Source organism: Hakea prostrata, chromosome 10 (genome assembly GCF_041222555.1).
Source record: "Hakea prostrata isolate BN-2017 chromosome 10, UWA_Hpros_2, whole genome shotgun sequence".
Classification (NCBI taxonomy): Eukaryota; Viridiplantae; Streptophyta; class Magnoliopsida; order Proteales; family Proteaceae; genus Hakea; species Hakea prostrata.
In genome coordinates this window covers 2,594,549-2,620,424 of record NC_142609.1, presented here as the reverse complement: position 1 = coordinate 2,620,424, position 25,876 = coordinate 2,594,549, and the positions used below count along the sequence as shown (strand labels likewise).

Sequence of the window (25,876 nt, the reverse complement as noted above, 5' to 3'; positions counted from 1 at the left end):
TGGGCCTATTTGCGTAGCCGTAGAGCCTATATATACTGAGGCCCATATTAGATATGATTGAGCCCATGTCCAATGCATCCACAGTTGGGCCCATCACAGGTTGGACCCAACTAATGTTTATTCTAGGTCATCTGTAAGACTCGCGCTGGTGCAGGGATAGACAGCCTGGTAGCAATGTTCTATATAAAGAAAACACCACCGGCCACGAAGGGATTACACTCGCACTCGAGTTGCCGGTAATTGTGGTGGGAAGGTCGGGTTAGGTTCTCCAACAATGCTCGCCGATCGTAATATCTCACAGAATCGATCAAAGAAAGATTAAAGGTGAGAAAGAACTTTGGTTTCATCGCGATTTTCGAACTCAATTTCAGGGTACGATTGTTCAAGCCTTTAATCCTTTCTTCTTTGATTTACTCTCTTTTCGCGTTCTTAATTGTTTGAGTTTCTTTTTATGATTTCTAGGGTTTTCCGATTTTGCGCCTGAAGAAAATTCAAAGGCCGAAGAACAATCCCGCAAATCAACTGAAGGAGAAATACTGCATCTTTTGTGCTTGAGAGTTAAATATGAACTGCAAGATTGAAGATTTATAACATTGTTTTGGTCGCAGTTGCTCCATCTCTTCGACTAGGGTTAGGTTAGGGTTTAGTTTTTGAGATATGAAAGCGTCGATGGCGTTGTATTGCTTTCTATGATCATCATATCATCATATTAAAGGGAAAAGGAAGGGGCTTTTTTTTCAATTTTACCTTCTTAGTTTGCGTTATGTGTTATGGAATTGTAGTTGTAGCTGCGGGCTTGGCTCGAATTGAATGAATAATTTTCGGATAAATGTGAAAATAGGAACTCAACAGCTGTGTAATTGTGTTATTAACAGTTATTATTTTTAATTTTTTTATTTTTATCATTCTCTTACTCCCCCCTTCTCCTTACTTCTTAAAATCCATTGTTCTTGAAACTGGAAATAGAGGGGAAGATTGTAAGACGTTGATCATCAATCAATCCGCCCCATAATATAAACATATACTGATAACGCAAAAACCGTACCCAAAAAGGGTTTGATGGGGAGCCCGGGGTTAAGCAACCGGAGTAACGGGCAGCACCTTGGTGTTACAGAACCAATATCATTGGGCGGACCAACTGAATTCGATGTGATCAAGACCCGTGAGCTTGAAAAGGTTGGTATTGTGTGAAGGTCGTCGTCCTTAATTGTTGGAGCTAATTTTGTATAATTCATAGACTGAAAGTTTGAATTTTCAGTTCCTTGAGGATGCTGGTCTGTACGAGAGTCAGGAAGAGGCCATCTCTAGGGAGGAAGTACTTGGGCGATTGGACCAGGTGGGTTTGATTGTTGATGTGTTGATTCTTAATTGTCATGCTGATTATATGATCATGATCATACTGCCATTACATTACTTAATTGATTGCAAAATCTTACAGATTGTGAAGAAATGGATAAAAACAGTCAGCCGAGCTAAAGGTTTCAATGAACAGCTGGTCCAAGAAGCAAATGCCAAAATATTCACGTTTGGTTCATACCGTCTGGGGGTATGCATATTTTCTTTGCTTTAATTCTCACTACATCAGTCTTAGTTGCTTGTCTGGGGGAAGCAGGAATATTATTTTACAACCCTAAAAAGAAGTTCCTTGAGAAGAATTCTAGTGTTGTGTATGTACAATTTTATGTTAGAGGAGACTGGTCATGTGCAGTTTTTTGTGCGCCTGGTTTAAGGTGGCTACTGTTTCAGTTTGATGAGGTTTTATTCATTTTGGTAAACCTTCTTTCAGCAAATCAGTGTCTGAGAGTATATCCTATTGCCATTGATATGCTAGGCATGCTGTTTTTGCTCTTTGGTTTCCTGCATTAAGGATATTAACTATGTCAGTGTGGAACCATGACACTGTAGATTGAAAAGCTTCCCTTCAGTTAAGCAAGGGTGCTATGAGGACCTTCTCGAATCTCTCTTGTTAGTTAAAATCCTTTTGACATGTATATGAGTAATTCCTACTGGTTGGTTAACAAATTTTTTCAAGGATCTTCCCAATGTAGGCTGACTGTTACGATTTTTACTCCAGGGTCCAGGTGGCCACTTAAATATCTCATAGCTCTTATTTCTTAAAGTATTTATTTCGTTAGAGGGTATATGTTCATGCTAGTACTAGGGTGGTAAACCATAAAGCAAGAAGGTATGGTTGGGAAACCAAGTTGCTTTATGTGTCCTGTTGGGGCAAATTTCTGAAGTGAGCTTTTTTGAAGTTTAATGTTTGTAGTTTCATCGTGTTGCTAAGTTCACCTTTTGAAGTTTAGTGTTGTTCGTAGTTTCAGTGTATTGCTTATGTTGGGTCATTTCTATTTAATTTTTGAACAAGATTTGTTCATCAAAGTTGTAGCCTTTTGTGTTAGCTCCAATCTTCAACTTAAATCACCCAAAAAAGAGTTTTAAGTTGAGAGGTATCTTCATTTTGCTAACAGAGTGTGAATATGTCTTGTCAACCTCTTTATAGTTGAGTTGTGCTCATTCTCCTATCCTTTTCTTAAGTAGCCTATAATAGGTTACCTCAAGAAGTTTGTGAGAAAAGCAAGGGCGTAGAAAGACTAAGGTCTTTATAACAATCTGAGAACAAGGGAAGGGGAAGAAGCTATCTATAAGATGGCAGAAGTAAGGGAAAGGAAGATTAGATATCTCCACCCTAGCAGAGCCCCAAGCTGACCTATGGAATGCAATTTGCCACCCTGACACGCCCTCAGGTTGAAAATGCTGGCCCAGTTCCTGATGTAGCCCTAGATTAAGTTGCATCAACTAGGGCTAGTCTACAGGATCTCAATTCAAAAGGTAAGAGTTTTAGGGTGGTAGTTTGTTGGGGGTACACAGAACATAAGTAAGAGGTTGGATGGGGATGAAACTTGGAGAGAACCTGGGGAATGACATATGGGGAATTGGTCTTGATGCTAAAGTTTGGGACGGTTTTGATGTTTAGATTGGGGTAGATATTTGAATTTTGGGTTTTCTGAAGTTACAACCTTGGATTTTGAATGGTAATTTGATGTGTTCTATTGATTGGAGGAAGGGGATGATATGTGTAGGCTATGGGATGGACTTTCAATGGATTCTAACAGTTAATTTGTATTAGAGATAGGTTTTCATGGCTAAGGTTTAGGAAAAACGAAAATAGAAAAGAGAAATTAGGGTTTGTGGAATTTAGAGGACTATAAAGAATCTTGGGATGGGTGGTTTAACTTACTGCTGATTTGAAGAATGAGTGGCATGCTTGAAGAAGACCTCAGTCTTGTAGGAATTTCCAGCAATAAGATGGAGAATAAATTGCATACGAGAGAGAAAAAGAGGAAAAAAAGAGTTTTTTTTTTTTGGGGGGGGGGGGGGGGGGGGGAGTTTCTATGTCATTGTACCTCACCTACAGCAGTAAATAAAACTCAAAATTCAATTCATCAATCCATGGTTCAGTTGCGCAATTACGTCTATACTTGTAGCCACATCGGATGACTTGGTTTCAAACTCAAAAGTAGGATTCAAAATTAGAAACTAACTTATAGATAAATTCCTATGCGGGAAAGGCCTAACCCGATACTTAATCTAATGGGTTCCATAAACTTACTATGAAACTGACAGTAAAGGAAATAGACTGACAATAAGACTCAACCAGAGTAACAAAGTGTATTCCTTTTTTGTACTTTCTACCCATATTATAGGCCTGTAAACTTGGCCAATATAAATTAAACCCATAGAATCAAATGCGAAATACATATCTCATCCAATTCTATACTATAACTAAGGAAAGAAACCAAATTTGGTGATGGATCTACATCAGACTCTGTCCAGGCACAGGGTGGGTGGAGGACATTGGGGCTAAACTTATGCTCTAATTGGTATATGTTCAAAGGTCATTTACTGGCTTTCCCTTCTCTTTTTCCTTCCTCACATTTGGGTATACATCATCATTTTATGTTTCAATTTCTGATTTTGATGCTTACTTGGTTGATTGTTATATTTCAATGGGTTATGCCTACTTTCAATGTAATTGAAGTGGAATATTCAATGTTGTAGGAATATCATTTTTTTAAGGCTCCTCCTTGGTGTAATGATAAGGTTGCTGCATTGCGACTAAGTAGTCATGGGTTCGAGTCTAGAATAGTTTCTGCGGAAGCGAGGGTAAGGCTGTATACAGCATGACCCTCCGCACACCCTGTGGGAGCCTTGTACATTGGGAACTACTTATGTGGATGTTTCGAGCTTAAAGAGGTCATATTCCCAGATGAGAACTTCATGTAGGCTTTATTCAAGACTTATCTCATGCTTCGTCAGTAGATCCAAAAGGTAGCCTCTTCCTTCTAGGGTTCTAAAGAGAGGTGTAAGGAAAGGAAAACTGAAATATGACCTGAATCGTGGAGCTCTGATACAAAATTGGATTTTAGGAGATGATTTTGAGAAAGAGAGAAGGAAGAAGATGAGAGAAGAAGAATACTAAGATGAGGAAGAAGAAAGGAATTGTAGTCTTAACTCTCTCCCATATATTTGTTCTCCTAACTTGATGCCAAATTACATTTTTTCCCCATGCTAACATTAGGTAGGAAGGACAAGTTAAAGGGAAAAGAAATACATTACAGCAACTTTTAATGGCATGTTCCTTAAATACCTTTATCAGTTCTAATAGAATAGGACATCGGTAGAGCCCCTTTTTGTTTCTGCATTTGCTACCATGTGACAGTCAAAGATAGGAGGAACACATCGGTCTAAGAGAAGACAAGGTGAAGAACTAGAACTTATTTATGCATGACGAATGTGCCAACCGTGAGCCTATGGACTTTTTTTCTTTTAAATATTTTAGAGATAGAGAGTACAAGAGGGATGCTTGTGTATTGACATGATACCATATATGACAATATGCCATTGAAAATACTAGTCTGTGGCTTGGATGATTACACCTCTTCATGGCACCAATTTTCGAACATATATACAGAGAATTATGCCGAAGTAAAAGAACCTCTAAGGAGGATGAAAGTAAACAAGGCACAAGGTCCTAATGGAATCTTAATAGAAGTACAGAAGAGATTAGGAACCTATGGACTAGCTTGGTTGAGTGAGTTGTTTGATAAGATTATGAGCACAAGGAAAATGCCAAATTGGATGGAGGAGAAACATTGTGGTCCCAATTTATAATAACAAAGGAGGTATTCAGAATTGTAATAATTGAGGCATAAAACTGGTGAGTCATAATATGAAATTATGGGAGAGAGTAAGTGAAACCCATTTGAGACAAGAAATCACTGTTATGGAGAACCAATTTGGTTTTATGCTGGGATGATCTTGAAGCTATTCACCTTGTTAGGAGACTTATGAAAAGGTATAGAGAGTTAAGGAAGATCTTCAAATGGTTCTTATTGACCTAGAAAAAGCTTATGGTAGAGTCCCTAGAGCATTAAGTTTGCCAATACTAGAGAAAAGAATGTTGCAACTAGATATGTAGACATAGTTAGAGTTATATATGATGGCTCAGTGAAAAGTGTAAGAACAATGAGGGGAGGTGAGTTCCCGATTAAGTTGGGTTACATCAATGATAAGCTTTAAGCCCATATGTATTTGCACTCATAATGAATGATTGAACCAAAGACATTCAAGATGAGGTTCCTTGGTGGTGTATCCTTTTTGCTGATGGTATTGTTTTAGTAGATGAGATACAAGTAGGGACTAATACCAAGTTAGAATCGTGGAGAGCATCTTTGGAATTGGAAGTCTTTAAACTAAGTGATGTGAACTAGGATTTAGGGTTTAATTGATTGGAGCAAGCCCTAGGTGTAGGTCCTCCCTCAGATCCTCTTCAAGTGAATCAGCAGCAATCTAGGGTTTATAGTACCCTACAGTTGAGGGAATTTGGGTTGGCTAGGGGGTTCTGGGGTTGGGAATGGTGTAGGGTTAGGTACGGCTAGTTTTAGAGGCAAGGTTGTGAAATCCAAGTCTAATCTTTTGCAGTAATTTTAATAGCAGAACTAAATTCCAAGTCTAGGGTTTAGAAAATTAGGGTTTCTTTTATAGAGTTTCTAGGGAATGAACTACGGTTAGGGTTAGGTTCGAGTGTCAAGTAGGGCTTAGGGAAGATGATCTTAAAAGGAAATAGGTTTTGGATGAAGGGTTTGAAAGTTATGGTTAAAATTATGGTTAGGGCTTCTAGGGTTTTTGGAAATTTAGTGCAGCAAAGCAATTTAGGTTTAGACTAGCTTTTGGTTGGTTCAATTGGGCTGAAACTAAGAGGGAAGGTCACTAGGGTTGGGGGGATCAGGCTCCTAAAGTTTGGGATAGATCTAACGGTTAGATTGCCGTAGGTCTGAACTTGAATTTTAGGTCTTAGAAAAAGTCCGGAAATTCCTGAAAAATTTCAGAAAATGGAAAAGAGGGTGATATGGAATTAGGGTTATGTTTTAGGGTTTTTGGGAATGGGGGAAAGCTGCGGATGAGGGAGGAAGAAGATAGAGGTGGGGTTTGGCTGTACTTACTTTGAAAAGAAGAGGGGAACCTTGAAGAACATTAAACTGCAGAATTTTATGCGCAAACACAGCCGCAAGTTCCCTCCTAGGGAATCCATGACCCCAAATTGCTCCTTTAATTCCCAAATTTTATTCATCAAACATAATCTGAATTTTTACAAGCTAGAGAGGCTTATTTATGCCTTTAGAAGGAACTCACACTATGACTAAACTTTAGAAAATAAATCAAACTAGGATTCCTACTTTTGACTAAAGACTCATACTCATAAAAGGACTTTACACTAAAAGGATCCAAATTGAAAAATAAAAGTAGATATGGAATCCTTGTAGAAAGTAGACTGTAACTAGGGAAATCCTTACTACTTGGGAATCCCAACCTAACTAGGATTCTTCAATAACTTGACCGAAACAAAGTTAAATTAAAAAACAAATGTAGTTCTGGGATCATGCTAACATACTAGATCCAACTAAAGGAATCTTTCTCTAATTTGGACCCCTAACTAGTCTAGGACTCTTTCATAACTTAACAACCAAGGGCTCAATTAAAAAATAAAAGTAGATCTAAACTCCTACCAGGACTCTACATTAAACTAGGTCAGATTGGGTTTGACTAGGGGACCCAAAATGACCAAATTACCCTTATGTTGGGAAAAAAAATCTTTGGGTTGTTGATAGGGTTGACCTACCTAGTAACCTCCTTAGGCCTTCTTTGGGTGGTCCTGTATCCGATTCACATCGCTAAGTGCAATGAAGATGGCATATCTGGTTTATAGCTTTTGTTGTGATTTGGTAGATGATGAGGTGGTGAAACTTGAAGATTATGAGATTTCACAAAACGATTATTTTAGGTATTTTAGCTCAATTATGTCATAAATAAAAAAGTTGATATAGAGGATGATGTTTCACAGAGATTTAAAATAGGGTGGATGAAGTGGAGAGGTGCATCTAGGGTCTTGTGTAATCAACGTAGTCTCTTAAAGCTTAAAGGAAAATTCTTGGGACCATTGTACGACCAACTATGGTGTATGGTGTGTGGTGCAGAGTGTTGGGCTGTTAAAAAGCGTTAGTAGATAAACTTAGTGAAACATAAATGAGGATATTAAAATGGATGAATGGAAAAATAAGGACTAGGCAAGGAATGATCATATTAGAGCTTGTTTGGGAGTAGCTGCAATTATAAGCTAAGAGAAAATTGATTGTGGCATGGCCACAATCAATAGAGGCCTTTAATCCAACTCGAAGGAATTAGAAAAACTGGGGGCTGACCTAAGATAACCTTAGAAGTGGTGAGAAATGATATGTATAGCTTAGGTCTTGTATCTAGCATGACCTCAATTAGAGCTAATTGGAAGGCAAGGATCCATGTAACAGACCCCATTTAGTTGGAACAAGACTTGGTGGTGGTGGTGGTGGTGGTGTTTTTTTGTCTTTAATCAGCAACTCTTAACACTGTTTTTTTAATAAAATGTCTTCCTCCACATTCTTTATGCTTAAAAGGTAGATGTTGAAACTTCTTTCCTCAGTACTTGAGTAATAAGAGATGATCTCATTGTGGTTGTGCTTTTCTCTTTTGGAACTTATATTCTGTTATTTCTTATCATGGTGAACATTGTGTTATTGGATTTAGGTGCATGGCCCTGGTGCAGATATAGACACATTGTGTGTGGGTCCAAGACATGCATCAAGAGAAGTGAGATCAGCTCTTTACTTGACTTGATGTATTGACAATTTGGTTTCATGTACAATAGTTTTTCTTAAAAATTATTGGTGGGCTTATTTACTCCTTAATTGAACTGCAGGAGGATTTCTTCATTGAACTTCATAAAATGCTGGCTGAAATGCCTGAAGTTACAGAATTACACCCTGTCCCTGATGCTCATGTCCCTGTGATGAAATTTAAATTCGATGGGGTTTCTATAGATCTTCTTTATGCAAAGCTTTCACTTTGGGTCATCCCTGAGGTAACTTCCATGACAGAAACTTTTTGTAGCACTAAAACATTAAATCTGTAACACTCCCCTCCTTTGGGAAGGAAATAAGAAGAAGTTATGGGTAATGTGTTCAATTAGGCAATTTGCATCTTCATCGACGCCTGCTTTAATGGTTTTCAGATATTTAGTGCTTTTTCTATATTTATACAAATGAATCAACTCTTTTGGCTTATCAGAGGGTTGATTATTTGTGTAATTTGTTATCTGTCGCGTAATTGGGAGCTCCTAAAACTAAATGTTCTGTAGCCATTGGCATGGTTGTTGCAGGTCTAACCCTGTGATCTCAAAATTTTAGTTTGTGCCAAACCTTGACTTTCTTTGGTTATTCAGGGTTGTAATCCTTTTTGTATTTTCACTTGATTTTACTGGCCATGGCTCCCCTCTCCCCTGCATAGACTGAAAATGTGGGACTCATCATGCCTTCTAGTGATACTAAAAATAAATATAGTGAATTTGTTTTTGTTCTATGTTTTGAGTATGGCTGCTAGATTTTTCTAGTTGAGCTTGTTGGGTTGACCCTTCCTTGCATGTGTGGTACTATTTTGTTCTCTCACATGGAAATGTGGGTATATGCTGGTACTAATCGTTAGTTATTGTCGTCACCTTCTTTTTTCCCATGTCCAACCCAGATGAAAAATATTATTCTTGATCTGTGTTAATTTGGTGAATCTGTTCTCCAACACGTTCTTCTGTTGCAGGACTTGGATATTTCACAAGATATGGTACTGCAGAATGCAGATGAGCAGACGGTTCGTAGTCTGAATGGATGCAGAGTTACTGACCAAATTTTACGATTGGTGCCAAATATTCAGGTTTTCCTATTTATTTCTAAACTTTAATTTCGCATGTTTGAGCTGTTGATTTCAATTTGTTCTTATTTGCTGATGGACTCAATGCAGAATTTTCGTACGACTTTGAGATGCATGAGATTCTGGGCAAAAAGGCGGGGTGTTTATTCGAATGTAGGCAGTCTTTTAATGATAAATATAGGGTTATGATGTATTTTTACTGTTTGCAATTTCAGGTATGAGTTTTGTTTTATTTTAGCTTACGCTTTTCTATTTTTCTTTAATGTTAGGTGGCTGGATTTCTTGGTGGTATAAACTGGGCATTGCTGGCTGCTCGAATTTGCCAGCTATACCCAAATGCACTACCCAGTATGTTGGTATCACGGTTCTTCAGGGTTTATACCCAATGGCGATGGCCAAATCCAGTCATGCTATGTGCTATTGAAGAAGGACCTCTGGGGTTACCTATTTGGGATCCAAGAAGAAATCCTCGGGATAGACCTCATATGATGCCCATAATAACTCCTGCATACCCATGCATGAACTCTAGCTATAATGTTTCATCAAGCACATTGCGTGTGATGACAGAGGAGTTCCAGAGAGGAAACGAAATATGTGAGGTACAAACAGCAAATCTTCCAACTTTGTGGTATTAGTTTGTTCCATGAGTATTATGGCTGTCATTTAGTTTATGTTGACAGCTTTATGCTGATAAATTGAAGTAGAAGAGGGTTTGTTTGGCACACCCAAGGTGAATAGGGGTCAAAACCTTGTACCATTTTTTAGGGTGAATAAGTCCTTGTTATGTTTGGTCTATGTAGATTTAGAAATGTCTACTATAATAGAATGGTTGGGATATTCAGTAATCGATGTACCCTTAGGGTCAAAACCTTGTACCATTTTTTAGGGTGAATAAGACCTTGTTATGTTTGGTCTATGTAGATTTAGAAATGTCTACTATAATAGAATGGTTGGGATATTTAGTAATCGATGTACCCTCTATATAGAAAATAATGAGCAGATTATGCATCTGCATTCTGTTTGGGAATGGTTTGGTGGTCCATATACTGTTGTTCGCATCAAAGTGATCAGGGCTGCAAGGCATGGTATTGGAGAGGGTAAAAAACCAAAGCGGGACCAGCTAGATGATCAAGCTGTTGGATGCAAGGTTAACTATGGTCAGATTGGTTTTTTTTTTTTGGGTATTATATTTGTACTTTTTCCTATTTATTTGTCTAAGTTAGAATAGTTATTGTTCCCTTTTATTAGGGGATGGGGGTTGACAAGTTGGTGGAATTCTACTTTTTGGTGTATCAACATATGGTGCATCTTGAGTTCAACTCTCTTAGTTAGAAGAGTTATTGTTCCCATTTTTTTTTGGGGATGGGGGTTGACAAGTTGGTGGAAATCCACTTTTTGGTGTATCAAGATATGGTGCATGTGGAGTTTAACTCTTATGACTTTTGCTGTTACCAGAGCTCGTTATGCTACAAGCTTTTACTTGGTCCCGTAGTTGCTTCTTCCTAGGAAAACAAGAACGTAGTTACTCTTAACAATATAACTTGGACATAAGAACAAACTCACTATGGGATCTTGTCGTGTAGTGGGGCCGATTACGTGGGTCCTTGCCTTCCAATCAGATCTATTTGAGGCCATACTAGATAGAAGGCCTAGACCATGCATATCCTTTCTCACCACTTCTCGTAAATGTTATCTTAGATCTGCCCTTAGCTCTTCTAGTTCCGTTAATTCGGATTAAATCTCTTATCCTTATAGCGGCAATGGACTCCGTTGAACATGGTCGTGCCACCTCAATTGACTTTCTCTTAACTTATTATTATCGGAGCTATGCCTAGACCAACTCTAATATGATCATTCATTATCTTATCCTTCCTAGTTTCACCACTCATCCATCTTAACATCCTCATTTCGGCTACACTGAGTTTATCTGTATAGTTCTTTTTAACAACCAACACTCTACGCCATATATCATAGTTGGTCAATGGACCTATAGAATTTTCCTTGGAGCTTTAAAGGAATATGTCGATCACACAAGACCTTGGACATACCTGTCCGCTTCATCTTAACCTATTTTGGTTCTTTGGTAAACATCATCCTTTATGTTACCTTATTTAGTTATGACTGAACCAAGGTACCTAGAATAGTCACTTTGTGGAATCTTCTAGTCATCAAGTGTTACTACTTTATCATTGGTCCGGTCACGACCAAAGTTACATGGTAGATATTCCGTATTAGTTCTACTCTTTTAAAGCCTTTTGATTCCAAAGTTGCTCACCACGATTCTGACTTAGTAATTTGTTATTAGTCCCTACTTGTGTCTCATCTACCAAAACAATATCATCAGCAAAAAGCATACACCAAGGAACCTCATTTAGTAAAGTGAGAAATTTTAATAAAAAAAAGTAGATTTGTGAGGGATCATCAGACTCTAGTTGTTCGATTACAAGATGAGTCATTGCATTTGGTGTTCATGGAACTTCTTGGCACAATGTTCGTAAAATCATTTCTTAATTGGTAAATCATATTAGGTAATCCATGTTGAGCAAAATATATTTGGTGGACCTCATATTTGAAAATTTGACATTTTGTGTACCTTATATTAGCAAAATTCATTTGATGTACCTTATGTTAGCTTAGTTCTTCAAGCTGAAATTAGTCCCAAGGTTTGCCTATATTTACCTGTCACTGGACAACACCTTCACCTTTAGTTTCACTTCCACCAATACTTCCTGCAACTCACGAGTACCACCGCCAGCCCAGTTGGCTTCAGCAGCCTGTCTTTGCCCTGTAATCCCTCCCCACCTTCCTCTGTTTTTCATTCCAATCCCCTCTGACCCTGTTCCACTCCCTCTTGAAACTGAATAATGTTGTATTTTAACGTGAAGCAGCATGATCCACTGTAACAGAATGTATACAAAACAGAAGGAATGAACTATAAGAATGACAAAAATATACTAAAAACGAAATCCATTTAAAATTAGTACCAGCCAAATCAAGCTTTGATCTTCCCCAACATGATCTCAATGTTGAAAGGAGAGAAATTAAGAATCGAAACCCTGATGTGCAATTCGTAAAGACAGGGAATAGGATGCAAACCGGGAAGTGTTACCATTTAGAAGAGTTCTTTAATGCTGATATAGAGGATTCTGCATGGAAGAACAGTAGAGGCGTCCCATGCATGACTTTCTCTTTGTTCCTTTCTTTAGTCACCTCCATATCTCCAAATAATTCTATCCACAAACTCTCCACGAATAGTGCAGCCCTTTATCCAACCTTAATGTGAATATTAGCCATGCGGCTCCATGAGATCATTACCAATTGGAAGGCATAGACTCTTGAATGCAGAGAGAATTATCTATAGGTTTCTGAAGTGGGAGAAATCAGGAGGCCCAGATGGAATATGTGGGATCTGCTGTGTGGTCAGGCAAGTGAAACTTTAGCAAGGAAACTGACCTAGAACCAACTCCATTCAATCAAAGGCTATTACTCCGAGAGTTCTTAGAACTGCAGGTCACTCCAGTCCAGTTCCGCAAACAGGTGCCAAAAACTTCAGATTTGAGTTATCAGGGCTGAAGGACTCAGGCCCAGCTTTGTGGAGGACATCATTGTTGGGGTCCTGGTAAAGTCACCTGCCTCATTGTTGACCTGCTCACAATGCTATGACCACATGCACCCATATTTGTGTGTGTGTGTGTGTGAGGTGCTTTGATTATTTTGATGTGTCCCAAAACTGTCCTACATATCACTTAGTCTGCTTCGATTGCCTGGTACCTATCCATATTGATGGTATTAAATGAATAGCTATACGACAGCATGTGAAGTTAATATAAGAATGAACTTGATCAAGTATTCAAGTCATGCTGCAGTCTAGGTAATATGAATATCAGGATTGAGAACTTTCTTCATGCCGCAACCTGAATATTTCAAACATATGGTCATCCATGAACCTGACCTTGATTAAATTCCTGCAGGCAATGGAGCAAAACAAAGCTGACTGGAATACTCTCTTTGAGCCTTACCCATTTTTTGAAGTGTATAAGAATTACTTGCAGATTGATATCACTGCTGAAAATGATGATGACCTTAGGAAATGGAAAGGTTGGGTAGAATCTCGACTTCGCCAGCTTACATTGAAGGTAAAAAATTTGATTTGCTGTATTATTTCCTTGTATATATCTCATGCGTCTGTTTTGATTTTATATTTACTGTTCATGTACTCCTCAGATTGAGAGACATACATTTGGTATGCTTCAATGTCACCCACATCCAAATGATTTTTCAGACAAATCCAGACAATTCCACTGTAGTTACTTTATGGGCCTGCAACGGAAACAAGGTATGCCTGCAAATGAAGGAAAACAATTTGATATAAGGGCAACCGTTGAGGAATTCAAACACAATGTTAGCATGTATACATTGTGGAAACCAGGAATGGATATTCATGTATCTCATATTAGACGCAAGAACATTCCTCTTTTTGTGTTTCCTGGTGGAGTTCGGACATGCCGCCCTGCAAACATAGCTGGGGAGGCTAGGGTGGTTAGGAAACTAAAATCTGATTCTGCTGAAAAATCATGTGGAAGTGCACTAGGTGTTGTAGATGCAGCAGATGACAGGAAGAGAAAATTAGATGATGATAATAACCCAAGGAATGCAAAGTCTTTGTCTCCAATTCAAGCCAGTGGGAGAGACACTGAGATGTCTGGAAGTTGTAGCCTGCCTATTATTAGACCGTCTGCCTCCACCACTGGTACTTCATGCTCCATGACAGGAAGCAGTATGAATGTGGATGCTTTAGAGGGAGGAAAACAGGAACAACTTGAAGCTGATTCACGCTGCAACTCATCAAATGCAGAATGCGTCTCTCAGATGCCTTCTCATAATGGTGGGGAAGCAGACAGATCTGTAGGATGCAGCCCGCCTATTAGACCCCCTTCTTCTGCCGCTGATGGTTTATCATGCTCTAAAGAGGCAGAAAAGCTTGCCATTGAGAAGATTTCTGGTCCAGCAGTTGCCCGACAGGATTTTCCAGAAGAGCTTGATGAGCTTGAAGATGAGTTTAATTCAATGGATCGAGCAAAAACCTTTGGAGCCGGCGCAATAGGCAGCACCGATGATTCCTTGACAAGAAAGGAAGGAGTAGCAGTGAGTGGTATAGTGTCAACGAAGAGCCCCATCCAGAATGGTGGCTCAGAAGAGCTTGAGGTTTGTTTTGCTTACTTGTCTTCCCTTCCACCACACTCCAACCAACTCCCCCCCCCCCCCCCCCAACCCACAAACAAACAAACAAAAAAACAGAAAATAAACTTCTTATATGCATTGTCAATATATGTGCGGTGTTGAGATATGTTAGATGATAGAAAATTTACTGCCATGAACGATGGGAGTGAAAAACGCTAAAAAGGAGAAAAAGGGACCCAGATCTTTGTTTCTTTTCTTTTTAGTGATGATAGTTGCAATAAAAGTTTCTTTAACAAGCAGGAGAGGTCATTTATATATAATGAATAAATGAAAAATAAGGGTGAGGGGAAGATCTATAGCTTATATGTATTGGCATCTTCCATACCAAGCCAATAGGTGCATGGGAGGGAGACCTCGGGATTCATATATAGGGGGTGCCCACGTAGTGAGGTAGGAAAATGTCAAAGAATGTGAAGGAGAGCAACCGTAAGAAAGCATTACCTCTGGCAGTGTGTACATCATTTCCAAAAAATACAGTATGAAGTGAGACTTTGACTTGGCCATAGAATATGAGGTGTACTTGGCCATATAGTGAGACATTTGTAGTTGCTTGGTTGATGACACATGAAAGGTGGTTCTCTTTCACATGAAACATTTGGAAACAGTTCAAAATTTATTTCATTTGGCTTCAGCAGTAATTCTGATGAATCTTTGCCTTTATTTGTTTTGAAGCTTGCTGAGCTGGGTACTCCATTTGTTAACACGCTGCCTGCTGCTTCCGTGACGCAAAGGAAGCCTCTTATCAGGTACTTTTTAAATTTTTCTGCAACATGGATTAGTATAGATATCTCATTTTACATAAACTATCATCTATTTGGTTTGTTTATGTGTATGTATTTGTTTGCAGGTTGAGCTTGAGTTCTTTGGCAAAAGCTTCGGGCAATAGCTCCTGAACGCATATTTCAAGTTGAGAGAAGTTTGGGCCTATCAACTCGCATTGCGCCCATTTCTTACTTTTCTATCGTCTACAATAAACATGTAGAAGACTCTATCCGGCTTAGTTCAGTTGTGCTGCTTGTACTTCGTAGTGTTTGATATAACAATCAAAAGACAGTTGAAGCATGATGGATGACCAAGTGAATGCTCAAATCTGTTGTAATGAGGTGCTTCTTATGCATGAGTTTGTGATAGTTATTGAGTATTGTGTTTGCTGTGTAAATTTCCTAGCATTTCAATCGGATGTTGGAATGTATTCTTATTCCCAATTAGTTAACATTGGACCAAATGTGAACCAAGGTTTCTTTGAAAAAATGGAATCCGGTTGGTTGAATCATCCTGATCTAGATGCTAACCTTCTATTATTATTTCTGATTCTGGATTATTTCATTGCGTTTAGTTCCAGGGTTTTTGGGATTCAGGGGCTGATTCTAAGGTTTTAGGGATCAGATTGTGGGTTTTAGATTTGCCCATTTGGGGAGACCTGGTTCTAAAGTTTTCAGGATTGATTCGCGTTTGAATTGGACAGGAAGAAAATCAATGCTGATACCAATTGGACTTGCTGATCCTGGGTTTAAGAGCTTCAGTGTTATCAAATGGATGGTCAATTTCAGTTCTGTCATCCTAAAGGTGTAATTTTAGTTTGGAATGTTTTCCTCGCACCTATTACCTTGGGTTATGATGAGTGGCATTGGGGAGAATTTTCAGAATTTTGTTCTAAAGAGGGGAATAATAATAAGTTGCAGGTTTTCCTTCGCCTAGTTGAAGCTTTACTCTTTCCACTGAAGCTGTTGCAGTGACATTGTGCATTGTACACTTTAAAATAGAATTAACCAATTATGTGAGCCTAGCAAACATGCATGTACATACCTTGCGGGTAGGGGTGTAAACGGATCGGATTCGGATCGGATAGGGTAATCCGCTCCTATTTATCGGCGGTTCGGATAAATCCTACGGATTCGGCTTATCAGCCGGATTCGGTGATACGGTGTTATTTTCTTGAATTCAATGGCGAGATTACGGTTCGCCTTATCTCTTCTTTTTTGTGGTGGTTTCTATAGTTTACTTTGTGTTTTTTAATAAAAATTGAATACTCCTTTTCAGTAAAAATATATAAAATAAGAAAACATCCGCGGGGTTCCCTATTAGTATGGGGGGGGGGCTGCGGCCGGTGGGGGGGGGGGGGTGGGGGCGGGGGGTTGGGTTTTTTTTTTTCCCCCCCTCTTTGCGGGCCCCCCTTTTATTAATGTTTTTTGGTGGAGTTGAGGTTCATTCGGGCCAGCTTGTGCGCTCCTCGACTGCATTTTAGGGGAGATGCCTCGACGAAAATCAAACCCACAATCTCTTCACTAAGAAGCGTGAGTCTTATCGTTAAAGCAACTCTACATTGGTTGTGTGCACGCCTTATCGATCATATGTGTAAGAAAAAAAAATCATTCATTAAATATTTTTAGTATTAAATAAAATAAAAATACTTTTCATTAATTATATAGATTGGGCCTGAATCATGGGTTTGGCTCCTCTCAATAGATGATATTTCTAAATGAGTGCCCAATGAATAATCAGAGATTGTTTTGAGAATACGCCTTAAGGATCAATGGTTAACGATGGTGCTTGGGGGGGGTTTTCTAAAAAAGGGGAAAATGAGGTCCCCTTTTTTTGTAACCGTTGCGGAAAGGGGTAATGAGATTGATCGTGGGTTCACAAGAAGCTCAGCGAACTCTTGAAATAGCTGAAGCTAACTTAAGTTGAGCCGAAGGAAAAAAACAAACAATTGAGGCGAATTTAACTCTCAGACGGACTAGCTACTTGGTGCGTCCAAATAATTAAAAGAATTTACATGCAAATATTTTTGTCTTAGAGTGCTCATTGAATTCATTTTAGCATTTGGATTAAAAATTCTACACAGTTAAACCCTATAATTCATTAGGAGAGCCCCTCCAAGGAGAGGAGCTGGACCCTGGATCATGTCCTTGCCTGTACAAGAACATTTGAGACACTGAATCAATTATATGAGGAGATTGAAATATTTTGCCCACTGGGCAGAAGGGGTAAAGCTTCACACCACATCCAATAAAGTGCAGAGGGGATATAAGTATATAACTCCACATCCATCTCAGCCTGTGATTGGTTGTTAGAATATAATGGATTCCTTATGGTTGGATTCTAGAATGTCTCAGAATTATTATCTCATACGAGTTCTGCTTACCCCATCTTTGAAGATCACTCGGGTGGCCGAAAGACCGACACCTCATAGTATAATGTCAAGAGTTCATATCCGTTTGAAAACTTGAAATATTTAAATTATTTATAAAAACTATCCCAAATCAAACGGCTTCTACATACATCTTCAGTGAAGTGGCTATTTCAGCTTTGCGTTTCCCCGCTAAATTAAAACTATCTCTATTCTCTCAATGGAGTTATCTACGTTGGGTGTTCCTCAGAAGATTCTTATCTCACCTTCCTCCAGGACTCGAACCAAAGAACAGAAATCTTGGAATTCAATAATTGGAAACCATGCCAAGCTGAGAAACGACCGAGCAGTGCTCTCTTCGTATACCCAAATGGAAGCATCAGGGTTTCCGCTTGATGCTTCCGTTTTACCGCTCGTCCTCAAGTCCTGTACCCGGCTAAAAGATGTCGAAAAAGGAAGAAAGATCCATTCAGATATTCAAGCCATGGGTTTATCTGAAGATGTTCGAGTTCGAACTGCCCTTGTAGATTTTTACTGCAAATGTGGTTTTCTTGAAGAAGCTCTTCATCTGTTCGAAGAAGCGCCGAACAGAGACACAGTTCTTTGGAATGCTATGATTAGTGGGTATGTGGGAAATTCCCAGTACAAAGAGGCTGTTTTGCTGTTTGCAAGGATGCAGAGTGAGAATCTGAGACCCAGTTCGGTTACTTTAGTGAGTCTGCTGTTGGCTTGCGGAGAGCTTCTGGAGTTGAGATCAGGACAGGAGATACACTGTTATTGTTTGAGGAGAGGATTGTTTGATTCAGAATCTCATTTGGGTACTGCTTTGATCGGTTTTTACTCAAGATTTAATGTGAGGGTATCACGTCTTGTGTTTGATTTGATGATAGGTAGGAACACTGTAACATGGAATGCTATGATTTCCGGGTATGTAGACAAGGAAGATTCCTTTGAGGCACATAGACTTTTTAAATCAATGCTACAAGAGGAGATCAGTCTGGATTCCGTAACAATGTTGGTTATGGTCCAGTCCTGTGCGAGCAAAGGGTTCACTGAATTGGGGAAGCAAATCCACCAGCTTACCATTAAAAATGGGTTTTCTTCTGATACATTCATAATGAATGCTTTGATTGTTATGTATGTTAAGAATGGGAGCCTAGAATCTACACATAAGCTGTTTGAGAACATTCCCAATACCAAAAGAGATGTTGCTTTATGGAATGCTATGCTATCTGCCTTTAAAGAGTGTGGATCCATCGATGAAGCTTTCCGATTGTTTGCTAGAATGAGATCAGAAGGCATTCGAGAGAACACACCAACAATTGCAATTCTATTTTCAGCTTGTGCTGATTCAGATACTGGATTGGAGGAGGGAAAAATCCTGCATGCTTATGTAATCAAAAGTGGGATGGAGATGGATTCCTCTCTTGGAAATGCTATCATGGGAATGTACATTGACCTAGAATGTACACACTCTGCCCAAAAGGTTTTTAATCAATTGAATAGTAAGAATGTAGTGTCCTGGAACACCTTAATTCTGGGATTAGCTCAGAACAAAGTGACGGATCAGGCCTGGTATCAGTTCAGACAGATGAGAGAATCCTGTATCAGACCCAACTCTTTCACAATGGTTGCTGTTCTTGCTGCTTGCCGAGGTATGAGTTATTTGAACGTCGGCCGGTCTATCCATGGTTATATAATTAGACATGGATTTGAAGTTCACTCATCATTAAGCACTGCACTTGTTGGTATGTATATGAGCTGCGGGGATGAAGCGAAGGGTAGACAAATTTTTGACAGCTTCCCTAACAAAGATTTGATATCATGGAATGCCTTAATTTCCAGTTACATTCAGAACAACCAGCCCGACAAAGCTGTGCTACTTTTCCAGCAAATGATCTTGGAAGTGGAACCAGATCAAGTCACAATTGTAAATATCCTCACATCTTGTACTCGTTTGGCCAATCTACCTCAAGGCCAATCACTACATGCATACATCATAAGAAAGGGTTTTGAAAGGGATTTTGACCTCTCTTTGGGGAATGCTCTTGTGACACTGTATGCACGCTGTGGAATGATGCACAAAGCTGAAATGGTCTTTAGAAGCTTACCAAGAAGAGATATTGTCTCCTGGAATGCCATGATTGCAGGATATGGTGTCCATGGGAATGGAGAAGAAGCCCTCCTTGCTTTCTGTCGAATGCTAGAAGATGGTCTGAGACCCACAAATGTAACATTTGTTTATGTTTTATCTGCTTGCAGCCACTCAGGTTTGATAGAAGAGGGTTGGCAGTATTTCCATTCCATGGCCAAGGATTATGATATAACCCCAGATGTTGTTCACTATGGTTGCATGGTTGATCTGCTCGGACGAGGGGGTCACTTAGTGGAAGCCAAGAATTTCATTGATTCCATGCCCATTCAACCAGATGCATCTGTGTGGAGAGCACTGCTCAGTGCTTGTCGCATTTACTCAGACATTGAAATGGCCAAAACCATCTTTGAGAAGCTTGTAGAGTTAGAACCCATGAATGCTGGAAACTATGTATTGTTATCTAATATATACGCTGGAGCAGGTCTTTGGGTTGAGGTCAGGAAGTTGAGAACTCAGCTCAACGAAAAGGGTATAGCAAAGCCCCCAGGAAATAGTTGGATTGTTATCAGAAACCAATCACACTATTTTGCTGCTGGAGACAGATCACACCCACAATGCGATAAGTGATAAGGATTGGAACTATTCGACCACTTTGAGGGGGTCACCTCCAGAGAAACAGATAGGGAAGAAAGAAGACTGAGAACAAAGAGTAGTAAATTGTATATTTCCTCAAGGTTTCCCTTAACAACATTTATAGCCCAATTCCAGTACATCCTAATTGGTAATATTCCTCTCTGATATTCCTTACCGAACTCTTTTCCTAACAATGTAACCTCATCTAATGGATCATACAATTCATACTTTATCTAATGGTCCACACAAGTCACACATAATCTGCTAGGGCAACAGGCCTCCTCCGCTGCCTCTGTGGTCTTGCAATGTCACGCTTAGTTGCTGTTGGTATGACACCTTCATCGTTTGAATCCTGCGTGTTTGCAACAGATGCAGTGTGATCCGGTTCGGGCGGTTCAGGAGTGATCTGGGTGACGACCCCTTGGTTCGTATCAAGAAGATATATACAAAATTGAGTCATTTGGCGGATTCAATCTCTGAAATTGGTTATGTTCCTGACCAACGTTGGGTACTTCATGATTTAGAGGACCAGGAAAAAGAGATTAAACTCTTGAGCCACAGTGAGAAGCTAGCAGTTGCTTTTGGATTACTGAACAAAAATGCTGCACACACAATCTTAATCACCAAACACCTCAGATTTGCGGCGATTGCCATACATTCTGCAAGTTCATTTCTAAATTTGTTCAGAGGGAAATAATTATCTGGGACGCGAGTTGGTTCCCTCATTTCTCCGATGGTGTTTGCTCATGCAAGGACTATTGGTGAAGCCATGTTCATAGCAAATAGATGATTTTTCAGTTAAGGAGGGCCATGCAACTTGAGTACTCGCAGCATGAGGATACTCAATGCAATGATTGACAGACTTTGTCAAGAGCTTTGGATTGCTCCATCACTTGTTAACCTGGAGCATGAGGAAAATGAAGAGATATGTTTCAGTTCTTTTGAAAGCTTTGAACGCTTCTTTCTGGAACAGCCTTACTCCATTGAAGGTCTAATATTCAAATAAATTCGAATGAAGGACTAATGATCTCGACATGATCTAGACCAGAGGGTGCATCACATAATGTAAAACAGGGCAGTCGCTTGAATTATTGATTTGCTCAAGGCATGTCCAAATCTACAGTGTTATATTCCCTTTCCGGGTAGAATTTTGAATACAGAGTTCCCTCAGACAACCCAAAGTAACCCAAAAAAAAAAAAAAAAAAAAAAGGAAGAATGTATCTACAGACATCAGTATTACTCAAGAGTGACCCAAAACACAGTTAATGTGAAGGTTCACCACTTATTCTGTAATGCCACTTACACCTTTATAGATAATGTTAACAGAAATCAAGATCAAAGGGAAGAATAGAGGGGGAAGCCTGGGAGTGTGGAACCTGACTCAACTATGAACACATTGCCCGACACATATTCTGAAGAATCATGTATCAAGTACCGGACAAGTGATGTCAATGCTGGATCTGAAGTACCATGTTCCCTTAGAGGGATGATTCGCATTGCCACCTTTTTGAGCCAGTCTTTTTGCATAAGTTTCTCTGTTATCTCAGATTTGAACAATCCTGGCGATATGGAGTTTACTCTGATCTTATGCACCCCCAGCTCTAAGGCCATAACCTGTCATACCCAAAAGGAACAATTCATTTGAGTGCTGCATTGAAGGAATAAATATAATGGAAGACATCTGAAGCATTTTAATTTTAAACAATCAATATGTGACGAATATAAGATATCACTCAGGTGCCAGTGGATACTCAGAGTTTGCATGTGTCTGAAGAACAATCGGGTTTTGAAGCCATCTTTTGTTCTCTAAATGCCAATCTTTTCACAAATTTTCAGAATCAATATGGATTGATTGCCAAGAATGGGATTCCAAAAAGTGCAGTCATGTGCATTTGGAACAACAATCAGTAACCAAAGATTTCATTGAGATATTAAAAATACAATAGACACCCAAATATTACCTTTTGCTAATGGTTTAATAATAGTATTACCTTGGTCAAGGTGTTTAGACCAGACTTTGAAGTAGAATAGGCAGCAGCCCCAGGTAATACACCACGGTTAAGACCAGCAACAGATGAAATATTTGTAACCGATCCGTTCAGATTGGCATCACGCATACGTCTGCAGACACACTTAGTAACTAGCCAGGATCCTGTTAAGTTAGTCCTCATGGTACTGTCCCATTCCTCTTCAGGCAAATCTAGTGAGGAATGCACATTACCTAAAACACATAAAGCAATGAAATTAAAATCAAGTTGTTGCCTCACTTGAGGTAAGTAACTTGAGAGAGAAAAGAAGCCTCACAATCAGCAAATGCTATATGTTATCCACGAGAGATGATTTAAACGATAGAAATGGGACTATTAGGTTCATTCTGTAAAGAAAATTTTGACTTTTGGTCATTTTAAGTTGCTCATTACAACTTGCACAGCCATGCTTCTCTTTATAGGAAAAGAAATTTCCCTTCCCTATTTCCAAATAGGACTTATAAAACAAAACAGAAAATTATGCTACTTCATGATGAGGGAGCTGAGTATAAACTCCAAGGAACTACATTCGAAACTTGTGGTGGTACATTTGTAGATTTTCACTCTCCTGTCATATGCAGCCAACCACACTGTTCCACCCCCCCCCCCCCCCCCCCCCACCAAAAAAAAAAAAAAAAAAAAAAGAATACCAAGAGATAGAGGAAAGGAAAAGAGTTTCAATTTGTAGCCCAGTTGTTGAAATCCTCTCCTCCAAAAACAAAATCAGGAAGGCACACAGGGGACCAGAGCAATATTTACCTTCAGTCAGGCCAAGTTTTTGGTTAAGCATATTGAGTGCAGGGCAAGACCAATGGTTGCAGTGCACCAATCCAGTACCTAGCATCGTGATTCATCTGGGTTTGTGTTGAACAAAACCATGAAGTAAAGTTCAGGTTGAGGCAAATGTTGACAAACAAACATTGGCTAGGTATCATAACACCATTGAACCCTTTTAATATCTGCATATTGGAATGCATGCTGGCAGGTGAATCTTGTTAATACATCATAAGCAAGTGCAAGCCAACAGCTTGCGCGGAATAAATTTTCCCATTAACTTTATAGAGGGAGAAGTTTGTTAATACTGGAAAAAAGATATCTGAAGCCCAATTATTTGAACCATACTAGTTTGCTTCCCTGAATCATTTTTCACTTTTATACAGTAAATAATTTCCTTTGGAAAAACAGACAATGTCTCTTGTAGTCTGATTCATCATTTTATACCCATCACCATGCAAATTCAAATAAAATTCTAAGGTCAAAGGGAAGGGATTCAAGGAAACATTTTCACAGACTGGTTTAACTGACCATGAGAATAACAAGAATGGAGTTTCTTCATGCAACTGATGGAAGGATTTGAAACTGAAGACATCATATGCCAGAAGGTTTCCACACAAACAGAGTCCAGAGGGTATTTTTCCTACGCAGCATATACCTCTTTTGGGGAATATCCTCTGCTTAGAGATAAAGATACAGGAATTGATCAGGTTGCATAGGGGGCAAACCCTACACTCATTCCCAGCCTCACAGACAACACATTCTATCCACTGCGCAGATGAAGTGAGAAATTGATTACCTCTAACTCCAGCATTGTTAACCAAGGCATCAATCCGACCGAACGCGTCCCACGCTTTCTGAACAGACGCATCGATTTCAGGTCCCTTGGCGCTCACATCGAGCTCAACAGCAACCGCTATGTTAGGACTAGATTGATTGATTTGGTTACACAGAGCAACTAATCTGTCTCTCCTACGAGCAGCGGCGACGATGTTGCAACCAGCCTTAGCCAGATCCAAGCAGAAATCAAGACCAAGACCAGAAGAAGCCCCGGTCACCATTACTACTTTTCCGTCTAATCGATGCCATGGCTCTAGATGCTTCTGAGTTTCTTCCGCCATTTAAATTGGTTCTTTCTTTGTTCAACAGAAATTATAGTAGTAACTTCCAAGGATTTCCGGGGCATGAAGGTAGTGACTCTTCTCCTCTGGTTTCGGTGACAGAGAGAGATGACGCCAAGTAAGAACCAGAAAGAGTGGCAAGAAAAATGCACTTCAAACGGTTCCGTTTTAGTGGACCATAAGCTGATGGATCCTTTTTTTTTTTTTTTGGTAATTCTTCTTTGGAAGACGGGAGCAACACACTGGGCTAACCCGCGAGTCAAGGAACCAGGGATGGGTGGCCAACGCCCCCGGGGCGCGGGGCCGGGAACATGAAACTACAACCCAGGACACCCACGGATAGTCCGCAACCTCCTGCTCACGGCTGTTGGCATACCCCATTATGGAATTTAGGTTCCGCCGCCGCGAGTCACCTCCCGGCCAATATAAGCCTCCCAGCAGCCCCGCAACGTCAGGGGGGGCGCCAACTCCGATGGATCCTTAAGTGCAATAAATTAGGTGTGGGTCTCTCAAGCAATTAACACTCTTGATGGATCCTTAAATGCAATAAATTTGGTGTGGGTCTCAAGCAATTAACACTCTTGATGGATCCTTAAATGCAATAAATTAGGTGTGGGTCTCTCAAGCAATTAAACTCTTGGGCCCTTGGCCACCGATTTTTATTTGCAGCAACAAGATTCAACCACGTCATCAAACGGTCCAAATTAAAAATTCAAGAATATTATAAACTTTGGGTTAATGATCAAACCTCGTATATGAAGTTCCCCTAAGGAAGTAAATCGTGGTGCGCGCAAGCTGGCTCGGATGAACATCAGTTCCCAAAAAAAAAAAAAAAAACTCCCAATAAACTTTGGGTTAATAATCAAACCTTGTAAGACGTGAATCAAGCCTAAACCGTGTGTTGACTCAACCATATTTATATGGATATGTATTAATTAATATAAATAATTCTATATGACGTGGGTCGTGGGTCATAGGCCTTGATCCGGAAGACTTATTTTATCATGGGTTATATTCCGAAAAAGTATATTGCTGGGTGAAAACGTGGAGATGCCATTAGAGATGCACTTTCTTTTAGGGAGGTCAACTAGATAGGTATTTTCCTGAAAGGAGTTGAATTGAATAAGTACCCTCACAAAGAGAGGTGGCCTTATTCTTTCACCCACAGCCTTTGGGATTTTATATAAACCTATTTTGTCAATGTAAGGTTGGTAGAGTGGTAAGATACATAATTTTCAGTGGAAAGGTCATGGGTTCGAGGATGTAATTGAGGTGTATGCAAGCTGGCCTAGATGAATCTCAAAAAATAAAATAAAATAATAAAATAATAATAAATGCACTCACAGTAAATGTTCTTTTCTGTAAATGCTATCTCGTTGATGTTGTTCTCTCTTGCTAAGGACGATATCAACTTTAAGAAGTTCTACAGACTATAATTTTTTTCTTTCTTTTTTCCTTTATTCAATAAAAAACTCCATTTTCTCCAAAAATACAACTTTATAATTTACATTTTAGGATTTTAAATTTATAAATTTACAAACTCAAGTCCCTGATGAT

The 25,876-nt window shown here is 39.4% G+C and overlaps 3 protein-coding genes across 4 annotated transcripts; 2 read left to right on the top strand and 1 right to left on the bottom strand.

The window, feature by feature from the left end:
• The first annotated feature begins 230 nt into the window (after positions 1–230).
• Positions 231–16,192, top strand: LOC149001451 (nuclear poly(A) polymerase 1-like). 2 transcript variants are annotated; one of them, XM_089136284.1, is made up of 13 exons: positions 231–324; positions 463–1,176; positions 1,259–1,336; positions 1,439–1,546; positions 8,125–8,187; positions 8,297–8,458; positions 9,187–9,300; positions 9,388–9,450; positions 9,567–9,896; positions 13,269–13,433; positions 13,522–14,502; positions 15,211–15,284; positions 15,386–16,192. In XM_089136284.1, exons 2-13 carry the CDS (start codon positions 1,060–1,062, stop codon positions 15,429–15,431), a joined length of 2,301 nt encoding a protein of 766 aa, XP_088992410.1. In that variant the 5' UTR covers positions 231–324; positions 463–1,059; the 3' UTR covers positions 15,432–16,192. The 2 variants fall into 2 exon arrangements, with proteins under 2 accessions (XP_088992410.1, XP_088992409.1); XM_089136283.1 differs by having other exon boundaries at positions 231–372.
• A 1,527-nt stretch (positions 16,193–17,719) lies between these two features.
• On the top strand, positions 17,720–21,206 carry LOC149001450 (putative pentatricopeptide repeat-containing protein At3g11460, mitochondrial). The gene is given in 4 exon segments (XM_089137823.1): positions 17,720–20,386; position 20,472; positions 20,836–21,031; positions 21,034–21,206. Coding segments are annotated over 4 exon segments (2,823 nt in total). The 5' UTR covers positions 17,720–17,888; the 3' UTR covers positions 21,162–21,206.
• Positions 21,179–24,472, bottom strand: LOC149001449 (uncharacterized). The gene is made up of 3 exons (XM_089137822.1): positions 23,998–24,472; positions 22,389–22,618; positions 21,179–22,011 (listed from the first exon to the last, which is right to left on the bottom strand). Exons 1-3 carry the CDS (start codon positions 24,317–24,319, stop codon positions 21,733–21,735), a joined length of 831 nt encoding a protein of 276 aa, XP_088993948.1. The 5' UTR covers positions 24,320–24,472; the 3' UTR covers positions 21,179–21,732.
• Between the last annotated feature and the right edge of the window lie 1,404 nt (positions 24,473–25,876).